Consider the following 14,651-nt stretch of genomic DNA (forward strand, 5'->3'; position numbering starts at 1 on the left):
GAAGACCTAAAGAAATTAAATAGCTTTTGTCAGGTCTACAGCTATTTGTTACTAAAGCTTGCATTTGAACACTAGCAGTCCGTCTCCAATGCCCTCAAAGTAGTAGTCAGCCCTTACTGCTTCCTCTGTGCATGGCATTTTGGGGAAGTGATTTATGTCTCTTTATAACTTAATTCTCACAACAACCCATTGAGGTAAGTACTATTATTTTGTATATCTTACAGGTGAAAGAGAACTGAGGCATGGAGAAGTTGAGTAACTTAGGGTCGCAAAGCTGAAATGACCTTAGCTTTGTGGAACCAAGGGCCATGAACCCAGGCCATGTAGCAGCAGAGTCCGGGCTGTTAATCGTTCACCACATGCTACCACCTAACGTGAGCTGCTCTTACGCAAGTCAGCCATGTCACACTGTCCACTTTACTTAGTGGCGCACATTCATACTTCATATTTTATCATACTGTATTTAAAACCCACCTTGGGGCACCTGGATGGCTCAGTCCATTAAGCATCTGACTCTTGGTTTCGGCTCAGGTCATGCATGATCTCACAGCTCATAGGTTTGAGCCCCACATTGGGCTCCACGCTGTTGCCGCTTGGGTTTCTTGCTCACTCCCTCTCTCTCCACCCCTCCCCTACTCGCTCTCTCAAAATAGATAAATAAACTTAAATAGCAAAATAAAAAAAATAAAATCCACCTCTTTTTAGAAACACAGTATTCCTTAATTTTCTGCCCTCATTTTTCACATTTCTTTTGCTTTCTTCTTGTCTTTCATTTCTCCATTTATCTTTTTTTTACCCATTTTAATTTTTTCTGTTAACTCTGTATACTAATCCGCTCAATCTTTATTATGTGCACCTGTACACCAGGTCTGTGCATTCATGGAATTTAATGTATAGTGGAGGAAGACAAGCAACGTGAACACCTCATTATATGTGCCATGACGGAGGAAGTAGATAGACCAGTAGTGCAGAAGAAGTGATTAAATCTGTGTGGAGGAGATAGGGGTAGTTAGGGAAAGATTTTATTAATGACCTTAGAGGAGGAGTTTTCCAAGGTCAAAGCATGTGCGTGTATAAGGAAGCCATAAAGTAGTAAGTTATGTTCAGAGCTGCAGGCAAATCTGTATTGCTGATGCATGGAGAAGGCAAGAAGTAGCAGGAAACGACCCAGGTTCAGACTCTGGTGATTTTGTATGCAAAGACACTGGACTGTCTCCTGGACTTTATTGTTTAGGAGAGGTGGTATAGTCAGATCTGAGTTGTAGATACTTTCGCCCTGTTGGCAGTAGAGAGGATAGCTTTTTATTTATTTATTTATTTTTTAACGTTTATTTATTTTTGAGACAGAGAGAGACAGAGCATGAACGGGGGAGGGTCAGAGAGAGGGAGACACAGAATCTGAAACAGGCTCCAGGCTCTGAGCAGTCAGCACAGAGCCCGATGCGGGGCTCGAACTCACATAAGAGAGGATAGCTTTTTAAAAGGCAATCAGAAGTCAAGCAGCCTAAAAGACAGTGATAGCAAATCTGTTAATTTTTTTAAACTAAAGAGAGTATATTCCTTGCTTTGTGCCAACCCTCTGAATCCGGGGCAGTCCACAACCTTCACCTCATTAAATAAATCCCTGGGTTACCTCTGTAGTGTCATGATAATTGGCAATCTTTGTTAGATGAAAGGATTCTGTGGTGGTTTTTTCCTCCCAATTTAATGTATTTATCTGTATTTTATTTATTTCATAAGTTGGTTTCTTTTAACCAATTTTTCTATTTTATGGGCTTAGAAATTGGTGGAGTACCTAGTAATTCGCAGGAAAGAAAAAGAGGGGAAAGAGTTAGAAACAATATTTATTGCCAGAATGTTATAGTATCAATGAGGAGCTACTGTGAAGATAGGCGAGGGAGGGATAACACTGAGGGTGTTCAATCCTGAATATTCTTTTGACCCACTCATACCTCCTTTTGTCCATGATGGCCAGTCCTATATCAGCCTTCACTCTTTTCCCAATCCCTAACCAATTTCATTAGCTTATATTTGATTCTTTATATTTTAAGTACGTTGAGTTTGTGTTTTTTATCATAAGTAAAGTTTTTCTACAGCCAGCCAGAGAGTTTTTTGTGACATACAGCTGAAGCTGTCTGAACCAATATAGAGGTATCCTATTGAAGGAGTGAAGTAATACAGAATTGGGGGGAGAATTACTTCTTTTGAAGAAATGGATTGAGTGATATATGTTGGGGTCTGTACAAGTCTGTGTCCATGGATTAACAGAACCATGTGGTTGATAGTGTATTGTTTGGAGAGGAAGTATAGTGGTTAAAGACACAGACCTAGGATCTGGCTGGCCTCACATCCTTGTTCTTCCATTTACTGGCTTTGTGATCTTAGCCAAGTTACTTTACATCTTTTTGGGAACAACCAAAACAACAGCAGTAATAACAGCACTTAGCTCATGTGGTGGCTATGGGATTAAATGAGTTCCATGTAAGATACTTAGAATAATGCCTAGTATAAGTTAAACGCTGTGTAAATTCCCACTTTTAAATTTGTGTGACTTTTGGACCTTTTGTTTGCCCTCTGTTACCTGTGCCAGTGAAGGGCATCCCTACCATGTTCTCAAGACATTTTTACATTGTTGTGGGAGGTAGTTTTGACCAGGACAATCTGCCACTTGGACTGGCCTTCTGTACTTAGTCTTTGTTTTCTTTGTGCTTGGTAGCTGCTACTTCACACTTTACCCAGTTGGCTCACTTACTCCAAAGATGGGTAGTGAACAGTTTGCTGGGCTTCTCTTCTTTCCTTGTTTCCAGCCTCTAAAAGATGTTGTGAGGATTTTCCTAGTTTTTTATGTGGACAGAAGTACTAACGAATTGACAACACTGTACATATAGTACAGATTTTTGGACTGTACTTTTTTTTTTTTAAGTTTATTTATTTTGAGAGAGAGAAAGAGCCGGGGGAGGGGCGGAGAGAGGGATGGCCCCATACCCCCAGCACAAAGCCGGATGAAGAGCTTGAACTCACAAACTGTGAGATCATGATCTGAGCCAAGATCAAGAGTCAGATGCTTAACTGACTAAGCCACCCAGGCACACCTGAACTGTACTTTTTAATTTTTTTAACATTTATCGTTTTTGAAAGACAGAGCATGAGTCAGGGAGGGGCACAGAGAGAGAGAGACAGAGAATCTGAAGCAGGCTCCAGGCCCTGAGCTGTTAGCACAAAACCTGATGTGGGGCTCAAACCCACAAACCATAAGATCATGAACTGAGCCAGTCAGATACTTTACCAACTGAGACACCCAGGTGCCTCCTGAATTGTACTTTTTGACTGTAACCTTCTGTCTTCCGTTTGGTAGTTAAAAAGAAAGCTATTTGATAGTTTAGAAGGTCAAATAACTGGCAAGAGAGCTCCATAGAAAGTCAGTAGCCTGTGAGTAGAAGAGTGGTTGGAGCGTGTGGATGACAATAAAAAATAGACATAAGTGGTGCCATTTGGGAAGGCTGTTCTATGTCATGCACCCACAAAAAGCAGTATGCAGGGAAGATAAGGAAATGGTAGGGATCTTTCAGGTCTCCCCATGAAAACAAAGTCCTTTCAGCCTTTAGATGATAGAGGAAAGTCAAGAAGAATTATTACTTTGGATTTAATTTTGGTCACATGAGAAGTTGGTCCTAAGAAGAAATGATGGAAAAATAAAGTAGAAGTGATGGGATTTAGCAGAGACCATGATAGTGTCATCTGTGGCTGAGAATAACCAAAGGAAGGCATATTGGGAGAAGTCATGTGTACTTGCATTAATTAGACCATGTCTATGGTAGTCTATTTCTAGATGCCACATTTTAACAAAAACATGGGTAGTCTGTACCATGTCCAGAGCAAGGGAACCAGAATTGTGGCAATACAGAACAGTGATCCAAGTTTCTGAATATTTAGCTTAAAAATAGAAATCTTTCTAAGGGTAAAGGTGGGGTTAGTGCAAAGTCATGATTACAGTATTTGGATAATAGAGAACTGTCATGTGTGAATGGGTTTAGACTAATTTTGTGTAGTTGCAGACATGTGGAATTTACTGGAGACACTGGTTCAGTTTTAGGAAAGATTTTCTAACATTTTCAGCTATCCATAATTATAACAGGCACTCCCTTTGGCATATTCCTTTTCAGGAATTAGTGAATACCCAGTTCTTAGATTTATAGAAGAGATCTCTATTTTGGATAGATGATTAAAGAAGATGGCCCCTGTAATCTACCAATCTGTGATTTAATGGTCCTAAACAAAAGGACCTATTCGGGTATGAAATACGTTGATGTCTTTTGTTCTCTCCACATCATGTCCATGATTTTGTCCAAAGAGGAGTTTGACTAAAGAAAAATGAAGGGGGCACCTGGGTGGCTCAGTTGGTTGAGCAGTGGACTTGAGCGTGGGTCATGACCTCATGGTTTGTGAGTTCAAGCCCTGTATTCGGTGCTGTACTGTCAGTACTGAGTATCTTCAGATCCTCTTTCCCTCCACCCCTCTCTGCCCCTCCTCACTGGCACTTCCTGTCAAAAATAATTTTTAAAAAATTTAAAAATAAATAATTTAACCAAAAAAAATGAAGGATTGATTTTTTTTTTTAATGTTAAGTTTTGAGAGACAGTGTGAGTAGGGGAGGGGCAGAAAGAGAGTGGGATAGAGAATTTGAAGCATGCTCCACCCTGACAACAGTGAGCCCTATGTGGGGCTTGAAATCACTACTGGAGCCAAAGTCGGACTCTCAACCTACTGAGCCACCGAAGTGCTCCTGAAGGGTTGATTTTGAAATAAGTCTTCCACGTTCCAGCTTTGGGTTGAAGAATTATGAAAAAATTAGCAAATTCCATTTTTAAACATCTTTACTGAAAAAGGAAAAAAATACAGCTTTGGGCACAGTTTTGCATTCTGTTTTGTATATAAATTATGTATTTCTAAATATAAAAATATCATTTTAAAAATTTTAGAAAGTTCAGGAAAATCCCCATTCAGGAATAACCTCTGTTCACTTTTTAGGTATATATTTTTATAGCCTTCCTCCCTACCCCCCCATGCGTGTGTGTATGTGTGTGTGGGGGTATATATATGTATATACATATATATATACATATATACATATGCATATGTATATATATATACATATATACATATATATATACATATATAGATATATATGTATATATCTATACATATATATACATATATATATACCCCCACACATATATATGTGTGTGTGTGATATATACATATATACATATATGTACATATGTACATATACATACATATATACATATGCACACATATATACATATATATGTATATGTATACATATATATACATATATGTGTGTATACATATATGTACACATACATACACATGAATGTTTTTCACAAAACTAATATTTTGTACGTACATAATTTTATACACACTGAAACTTCTCCATGCCATTATATAATTTTCTAATATGTAATCTTTAATGGCTCTATACATGTGGTAAATGTGGTGATTTACTTCTCTATATTGGTCACATAGATTGTTTCTATTTTTGCTGCTAAAAATTCACTTCAGTGATCGTCTTTGTAGAAGCATTTTTTGTCTTGATTATTCCCTTAGGTTAGAATGGAAATTTAACTCAGGGGGGTTGGCTCCTTAGTAGTGTCTTGATAAATATTGCCAAATTACAGAAATGTACCAATTAATTATTTCAGTGTATGTTTCGTGGCATCTTCTCTAACACTCAGCATTGATTTAATATTTTTCAATTTTATAGATGAGGCTATCTTTAATATTTAATTTGAAAATTAGAACATGAATATTCAGTTTCCACTTTCGGTTGCATTGTTTTTCTAGTGAAGAATCGGTTGATATTTTATGAATATGTCTGTTAGAAAAGTTTTGTCTAAAACCTCTGCTCAGTAGGACCCCATCTTAATAAAAATGGGGAGTCCTAATCAGTACAAATATTGATATATGTAATTCCACTACCTTAACAAAATTGTTTTGCTATGTGACTGAATGACACACAAGTTTGTGAAGCACTGCATGTTTGTATGTGTCTGTGGCTCACTCCTTCACCTTTTGTGGGTCTTGTTCAAATACCACCTCTCCCATGAGGCCCACCCTGATGATCCCACTTGCAGTCTCAACTGCTCCCACCTGGGGCCTCGCTCCATGCCGTGTCCTCCCCGTCTCCTTTCCTTGGTCCAGTCTCTTCTCCACTGAACTTACCACTTTCTAATAGACTCTGTAATGGATCCATTTAGTTGCTATGACCATGTTTGTTTCTCCTTAATAAATGTTCTAAAATGTAAGCCTCCCAAGGGCAGCAGTGCCTCACTGTTGTTTGGTTCACTGCTGTATCCAGAGCCCCCAGAACAGTACCTGGCATATAATAGGCATTTGATAAATCTTGTTGAATGAATTAATAAATATTAACAGACTTATAACTCAAAAGATCCTTATCCTAGCAAATGATAATAGTTTTAATATATTTTATATTTATTTAAAAATATATAAAGTGAAATTGTCATTTTTTTTTTTGTTTTTACAGCTGATTTTTCACACATTGCAACTGTTAGCGTTCAGTGTCCTTGCCATTTTAATTATGAGGCTGAAGTTGTTTCTAACACCTCACATGTGTGTTGTAGCTTCCTTGGTGTGCTCTCGACGGGTAAGGCATTCATCCTTGTGTAACTGTACTGTAGTAACTATAGTAACAGCAGGGTAGTTGCCATGGCTTTGCTGAGTAATCCAAAACATAAGAAAACTTGCTTTAAATTATTTAAAATGTTATTTCATGATTAACTCTGAATAACAAAAGCAACTTTGAGTAGCTTTGAAAATTATTCTTAGATTTTAACCAATACTTTTATGACAACTGAGGAGGCACACTTTCCCCTCTGTTAGTATTCTGTCCACAGACATAGTTTTTTAGAGTTCAGGTCTGTGCAAGAGTTTCTTGACGCATCAAAACTGTCCTCAAATGTTCTAATACTAGAGTAGATACAGGTGAATTTCTCTAGTATTGTCCCGTTTGGCTCCAAGGACCCCTAGGGAAAGTTGTCAGTTTGGGAGTTCTGTTACCATTATATACAAAGTAGCTAGAATTTGGGGATCAGTGCACTTCTAGAAACATCTTACTTAGCTTTGATGATAAGAGTCTTGTCTTAGAATATCATAATGCTTATTTTTCCAGGAGGAATATGTGTTTCTACTAGTGGGGTTTCCATAGATGACCGCCCCCCTCCCCGCCCCATGAAAGGCAGATGTTACAGGATTTAGTTCGAGGATGTTCCATTATTTTGTGATTTACTGATCTTAATCCTTGGTGGTAAATCAGTACTAGAAGGGTAAGGTGTATTTCTGCCTTAATTCTTTTGAGAGGAAAGAAAGTTCCATTTTTAGTGGCCCTGTAATTCCAAAATATTTACTATGTGTAAACAATAGGTGATGGCAGTTCTGTATATTATTAGTGCATTGATCATATCAAATGGTAACCCACCTTGGTTAAAGTAGCAAGGTGAGAGTTTCTTATTGCCCTATAGCACTCTTCATATAAGAATTAAAAATAACTGGTTTCTTTCATTTCAGCTCTTCGGCTGGGTTTTTTGCAGAGTTCGCTTTGAGAATGTTATCTTTGGCATTCTAGTAGTGATGTCAATACAGGGTTGTGCAAACCTCCATAATCAATGGAGCATAATGGGAGAATTTAATAATTTGCCTCAGGAAGAACTGATACAATGGATCAAATACAATACGAGACCAGGTATGTAGCTGTCTAGTTATATGTATAGTTAGTAACATACACACATTTAAAAATACACACACATGGTGACACTTATACACTCACAGATTTCGAGCATGCTAATTGCAGCATCCACCAAATCAAACCCTTTCAAAAAACAATTGTGTGCCCTCTTTAAATGCCTCCTAGATAACTCAGGAATTTTAATTAACATGGGGAATTAATGATTGTTCACAGTTATATATTATAACTCTGAGATCATTATTGTATTTTAACTCTACCAATGACAAATAAAAGAAATCTTTAATAACAAAATTCCACACCTAGTTACAGGCCATTGGAAAAGGTACTTCTGACCATGGGAATGTCAACAGCACTCCTTCTCCACTTCAGTCAGTGCTGCCTGTCTGATCCAACTCTGTAAAACCAGTTGCGCACAAGAAGAGTTAAAATCTCAGATACTCTTTTTTCTTCACTAAATCATTTCAAGGAGTTGAGTATAAATCCTACTTTTAAATACTCTAAAATATCATTTTTAGCTTACCTTTTTTTCTTCCTATCTTTATCCAGAACCACCTCAAGCAAAGTTATTTATTTCATGTTGAAAAACCTTTCCAGAGAATAAGTGTTTTCTACGGTATTTTCTATAACTAATCTATAATCTTGTCCCAAACTATTTTTGGTATTTAGTAATTTTTTCTGGCACTAGTTGTTCACTATGGCTTCTTTAAATTCATCCTGTGACTCCTTGGGTCAGTTTCCTCTTATCATTTATTTGACAGTTGCCATTTTACTAATTAGGCATCATTTAAGTAAGTTTTACAAGCTTCAGCTCAGATAGTTGGTTTGCAGAGGTGACAGTACCTAAATTGCCGATAGCTGCCAGGACGATTTAATCAGAATTTTTAAATTAATCCTTTTGTGAATTTTCCCTATAGGAGTACCAAGTGTAGGCACTCCCTTTACTCTCCCTTATCCCTTCCCAGTTAGATATTTTTCCCAAGCTTTGCCGGGTACCTACTTTCTCAATCTTGAAGTGTGTCTTTCATTGTTCCAGTGTTCATCTTGGGTTCCTGGCAGAGAGGACCTACCTTTGGCAACTTCTTCTAAGATAACTCTCACAGACTCCCACCTCAGTTTTAGCTGTCTCTTCTTTGATCTTCTTATAAGTCTTTTTTTCATCCTCGTATTATGAGTTCTTTTATGGTTACCACATGTGTATTAAAATCAGCATGATGCTCTATAGTATGGGTGAGACTAGTGCTTACGTTCAGGTCCCCCATGTAGGGTTGTATAGTTTGTGCACTGCATAAAAGTGCTCAGTTGAGAGGACAAGTGAGAACTGAAATCCAGCCCATGGTCTAATCACCAAGTCATGTATTAGTGAGACTCTGTCAAGTCAGAAGGGATCTTTTTTCTAATATGGTCAGTCGAGTATGTGTGGAAACTTCAGTATACATATAGGAAAATATCATATTCTTTCCCCCACCGTGTTCATATTTATCTCACCACCTCGAGTGAAGAGTATATAGAGCATTTCTCCCCATCTCTGCCACAGATCGTTTCTCTTCAGTGATTACAGCTCTTGCTGAACAGGCCTGCCTCGTGTCCTCCTGATAACTGTGGCCCTGGGCTTTGGGTCCCTCTAGCCCAGGTTTTCTCCACCTTGACACTATTGATGTTAGGGAGTGTCCTGTGCATCACAGAGTTTTAGCAGCATCCCTTCCTCCTACCCACTAGTTGCCAGTAGCACCTCTGTCCCGCACAGCGAACCAACCAAAAATGTCTCCGGAAGTTGACCACATGTGTCTCTCGGAAACAAAATCATCTCTGGTTGAGAACCACTGCTCTGGCCTAAGAGCTTTCCATCATTAATTATTGAATCTTGTGATAATAAATACACATTTCTATATTGGTTGACTTAAATATTTGCAAATTTAATTCCTGTGTAGAGATTTTCATTTGACGTTACATTTAGAATACTTACTATATTTGCAAGCGAACAGTTATTTACAGTAGACCTGAATGACCTGTCTTGTTCTTATTAGTGATTTTATTATACTGATTAAAAATGATAATAACCTTCAAAATTATGTAATAATGTATTATACAACAGTGCCAGGAGGTCAGCATTTGGTCTTTTTGTCTTCCAAGAAACTACAGTTCACAGCCCATGAAGGTCATTTTAAAAGATGTAGCATGAGACTTGCCCTTTGTAACAGTCTCTCAGTTCTTAACATTTCAGATTATCAGGACGAGATATGAAATTTTTGTAGTATCATCTTTACCTTGAGCTTGACCATGGCAGGAGGCTGTAGTGAAGCAGCTAAGAGGGTGGGCTCGGACACTGCCGAGGTGTGTGGTCTTGGGCCGGTCACTCTCCCCTGTGATGTCTGTTTCCTCATTTACAAAACAAGAATAACCTATAGCCCACTTTATGGAGTTGTGCGAGCTAGATTTTTTAATCCTAGTAAAAATATTTCACACAGTTCCTCGCGCAGAGATAACAAAGTTGGTTCCTATTATAGTCGACAATATTGAGCAAAGAATAAGAACAGTGCCAGTGATGATTATTTAAATGTATTTTGTATTCTTAATTTGAGTTCAAATATTATAGATGAAAAAGAACCTTTGTTCTCTTTAAAATATGGCATTAAGGAATATATTCTTGCTTTCCAGATGCTGTTTTTGCCGGTGCCATGCCTACAATGGCCAGTGTCAAGCTGTCTACCCTTCACCCCATTGTGAATCATCCGCATTATGAGGATGCAGACTTGAGGTTGGCAACTGATTGAAATGTTTCAACTAGACACGCTTACAACTTATATCAGCTCTTAGAAATAGGGAAGGTTTTATACACATGCATATGTTCTCATCTTCATACTCATGATGGTAGTTGAAAAATGTGTAATAACCATCCAGAAAGTATAATTATGTGCCTGTTGACTCTAAAGGATGTTTAATAAACCTCTGAAAAAAGGAAAAAGGTTAATTTTTCTCAGAGTGAAGATGTCACATGACTAGCCTGCATGTGTGTCTCTGTTGAAGTAGAACTGCTAAGTACTAGTCATGGCAGATGGGATGGGTCCGGCCCATGGGCGTAGTTGGCTAGCCCTTGCTCTGGACTCCACAAGCCCCTCTGCCTGATTTAAGAAACCATTCTTCCTCTTATTGGTGGTCTATACCCAGTTTTTTTTAAAAACAAAAAAAAATATATGAAATTTGCTATATACTATATGCACTTATGAACATTTAGGGTGTTTTTTTTGTTAGCCAGTTATGAGAACTCAGGTTTTTACTGAGGTGTGAAAGTTTTGTTTTCCTTCAATAACTGACTTTAAAAATTATTTTAATCATTTTAGTAATTGTCAGGGTAATCTTTTCCTGTTAATGCATCTTTGGCCTATTGTTAGAGGTAACATTTTAAATTATTTAAAGTTTTATGTCTGGTTGTGGACATTGGACATCCCATATGCTTGAGATTTTAAGAAATTCCCAATGCATAAATGATAATTGTTCAGGATTTCATAAAAACACCTGTTTAAGGCCAAATCATCTTTCGTACCAAATTTTGGTAAATCACCCAGTTTCTCACACTTCCATTAAGATATTTTCTCTACCTGACTGTTACACTAGATGTCCTCTATCTCAATGTTGGATTGGCTACATTTCAACTTCAATTCAGATGCTTTTCAGAGCTTCTACAGATGAAATTATCTGTTGAAACGTTTCCACTCGTTCAGCCTCTATCTGAATGTGTTCCATGAGCAGATTAATTATTTTATGCATTATACAAAGCAAATTTTTTATCCTGAACTATTATCCTGCTACCCAGCTCTAGACTCTAAACCAGTTTATATCTGCCCGTTCCAGTAAGCACTAACAAGCAGTATATACAAAATTCCAACCACTGTAAGGTTTAGCACATGCACAATTAAGTAGGAATGTGGAAACTGCTATCCAAAAATAATCTATGCTATCCCCAAAACATTCATGCTGCTTGAGGTCAAATATATGAATGCTCTATACAGTGAGTATTAAGATTTTGATTTGCTAGCAAAATTTCTCTAGTCTATTCTAATTTATTTTAAAACATTTAACTTGTGTTTTGAATGTAAAGGGCCCGGACAAAAATAGTTTATTCCACATATAGTCGAAAATCTGCAGAAGAAGTGAGAGATAAATTGTTGGCGTTACATGTGAATTATTACGTCTTGGAAGAGGCATGGTGTGTTGTGAGAACTAAGTGAGTATGAGCCCTGTGCTATACAATATGGAATATTTTTAAGCCACAACTGTTTTACTTTATTATAGTAGTTGTGATTCTTTAAGAATTTTTATTCTAAACAAATTCCACTGAAATACTATTGTGGGAGGGGTGCCTGGGGGGCTTAGTCAGTTAAGCGTGTAACAGTTGACTTCTACTCAGGTCATGATCTCATGGTTCTTGGGATCAAGCCCCATGACAGTTTGGAGCCTGCTTCCGATTCTCTCTTTCCCGCTCTCTCTGCCCCTCTCCTGCTCGCTCGCTCTCTCTCTCTTTCTCTCAAAATAAATAAACTTAAAAAAAAAAAAACAACACTATTGCATTTAAAATCATTTCATGTAGAAAAGTAAATATCATTTAAAAACTATAGTGTGTTTTAGCTTCCAGATTTTTTCATTTAAATTTAGCATCTTAATGTAGCTTTCTTTCATAGTGTTTGAAATTCTTAATGATAATTTTTATTAGATGTGTGAAATAAAGATTTGAATTTACAGCAATAGAGACAGTAGCATTCTGTTATTACAAGTGGATAACATTAAATTTATAAGACTTATGAAAAAAGTTTCAGGTAACTCAAGAGAAAAGAGTAAAAAAACATTCTTAAGTATAGTTTCTAGAAATGACAAAATTCTAATAGGTTATCTTGAGGCCTTTTTTAGATTCCTTGACTTAAGAGGTTCTTTGCCGTATTAGGCCTAACAAATAAGAATTTTCATTTCTCCTGTAGGTAATTAGGAATTCAACTATAGAACATTTTTGAAGAGCTAGGTTCACAAGTTTAGTAGCTAATTTTTTATCCAGTTTTAATATCTAATAAATATATCTAGGAAGAAATGGCATCTTGTAAAAGAAGCAGAAACATAATATATGTGTACATCCATTAATTTAAAATTTAATAAGACAAAGTAGACTTCAGGACAAGGCATATTACCACAGATAAAGATGGACATTTTATAATGTCAAAAGAATTAGTTCATCATCAAAAATATGTAACAGTTCTAAAATGTATGCATCTAGGGGCGCCTGGGTGGCTCAGTCGGTTGAGTGTCCGACTTCGGCTCAGGTCATGATCTCGCGGTCCGTGGGTTCGAGCCCCGCATCGGGCTCTGTGCTGACAGCTCAGAGCCTGGAGCCTGTTTCAGATTCTGTGTCTCCCTCTTTCTCTGACCCTTCCCTGTTCATGCTCTCTCTCTCTCTCTCTCTCTCTCTCTGTCTCAAAAATAAATAAATATTAAAAAAAATTAAAATGTATGCATCTAAACAGAGCTTCAAAGTGCACAAAATAGAAATATGCATAATTAAAAGAAAAAATAAGCAAATTTTTAATCATAGCTGGAAATGTTAACTTTCTCTACTAAGAAAATTAGATAAAAAGAGTGTAAGGATTGAAAGATAGAAACAACAAAAAGTATCAAATAGCCTGACCTAATTGACTCTTATAGAACAGTACAGGAAGATATATTCTGCAGAATACACATTCTTTTAAAGGGCACATGGAATTTTCATCAAGAGAAAACACATGCTGGGCCATAAAAATGGCTTCAATATGTTTAAAAGATTTGAAGTCCTACAGAATTAAGTTAGAAATTAATAATTAGAAATCTAAATATAGATATCTAGTCAATCCATACATATTTGGAAATAAGGCAGTAAACTTATGGATAACTTACGGATCAAAGAAAAAATGCAGAGAAAATTTTAAAACAGTATTTTTTTTTCTTGAATGCAAAAACAGGTGTTTTCAACAATGTTGCTGATCTAACTGGATATCTGTATCAAAGAAAAAGTGAACCATGACCCATACTACCCCATACACAAAAATTAACTTGACATGGATTGCAGAACTAAATGTAAAAGTTAAAATTAAAAGATTTCTTGGAACACAGATCACTAACCATTATTAAAAAATGAATAAATCGTTCACATCAAAATTGAAATCTTTTCCTCAAAAGATATTGTTAGGAAAATGAAAAGCCAAGCCATAGACTGGGAGACAATATTTGCAGAGCATGTATCTGATGAAGGAGACACATATTTTGTGTATGAAGAAATTTTATAAAATAATACATTTATAGCACAATTGAAAATGGACAAAAGACTTGGACAGACATAATTCACGAAAGAAAATATGTGAATAGTAAGTACATGAAAAGATGCTCAATATTGTCAGTGTTCAGGGACATGCAAATTAAAACCACAGTGGGATACCGTAACATATACTGTAGAACAGATAAAATCTTAACGAAAGTACCAAATATTGGCAAGGATGCTAGAAATCTCCCACATTGCCAATGGGAGTAAAAATGATACAACCACTTTGAAGAAGTATTTGGAGGCTTCTTATAAAAATTTAAGCATATCTCTGGCCTATTACTCAGCAATTCTACTCCTTGGAATTTAAACAAGGGACATGAAAATATCCATAGAGGATGTTATAGGAGCTTTATTCATAATATCTCAAACTGGAAACAACCCAAATATCAAGAGAAAAATGAATACACAAGCTGTAGTATGTTCATACACTGGAATGCTACTCAGCAATGAAAAGGAACAAACTACTGAAATGTAAAAAGGATGAATCTCAAAAACATACTGAGTGAAAGACGCCAAACACAGAAGAGCACCTAC

At 36.7% G+C, this 14,651-nt stretch overlaps 1 protein-coding gene across 1 annotated transcript in view; it reads left to right on the top strand.

Moving 5' to 3' along the window:
- Window positions 1-14,651, top strand: part of DPY19L2 (dpy-19 like 2) — a 95,083-nt gene that overhangs the window by 76,750 nt on the left and 3,682 nt on the right. Inside the window, exons 18-21 of the mRNA XM_015065059.3 lie at window positions 6,563-6,682; window positions 7,603-7,777; window positions 10,436-10,535; window positions 11,877-12,002. Of these exons, the coding sequence (XP_014920545.2) occupies window positions 6,563-6,682; window positions 7,603-7,777; window positions 10,436-10,535; window positions 11,877-12,002 (521 nt within the window). The remainder of the gene's footprint in view (window positions 1-6,562; window positions 6,683-7,602; window positions 7,778-10,435; window positions 10,536-11,876; window positions 12,003-14,651) is intronic.

Source organism: Acinonyx jubatus, chromosome A2, assembly GCF_027475565.1.
Source record: "Acinonyx jubatus isolate Ajub_Pintada_27869175 chromosome A2, VMU_Ajub_asm_v1.0, whole genome shotgun sequence".
NCBI classification, from domain to species: Eukaryota; Metazoa; Chordata; class Mammalia; order Carnivora; family Felidae; genus Acinonyx; species Acinonyx jubatus.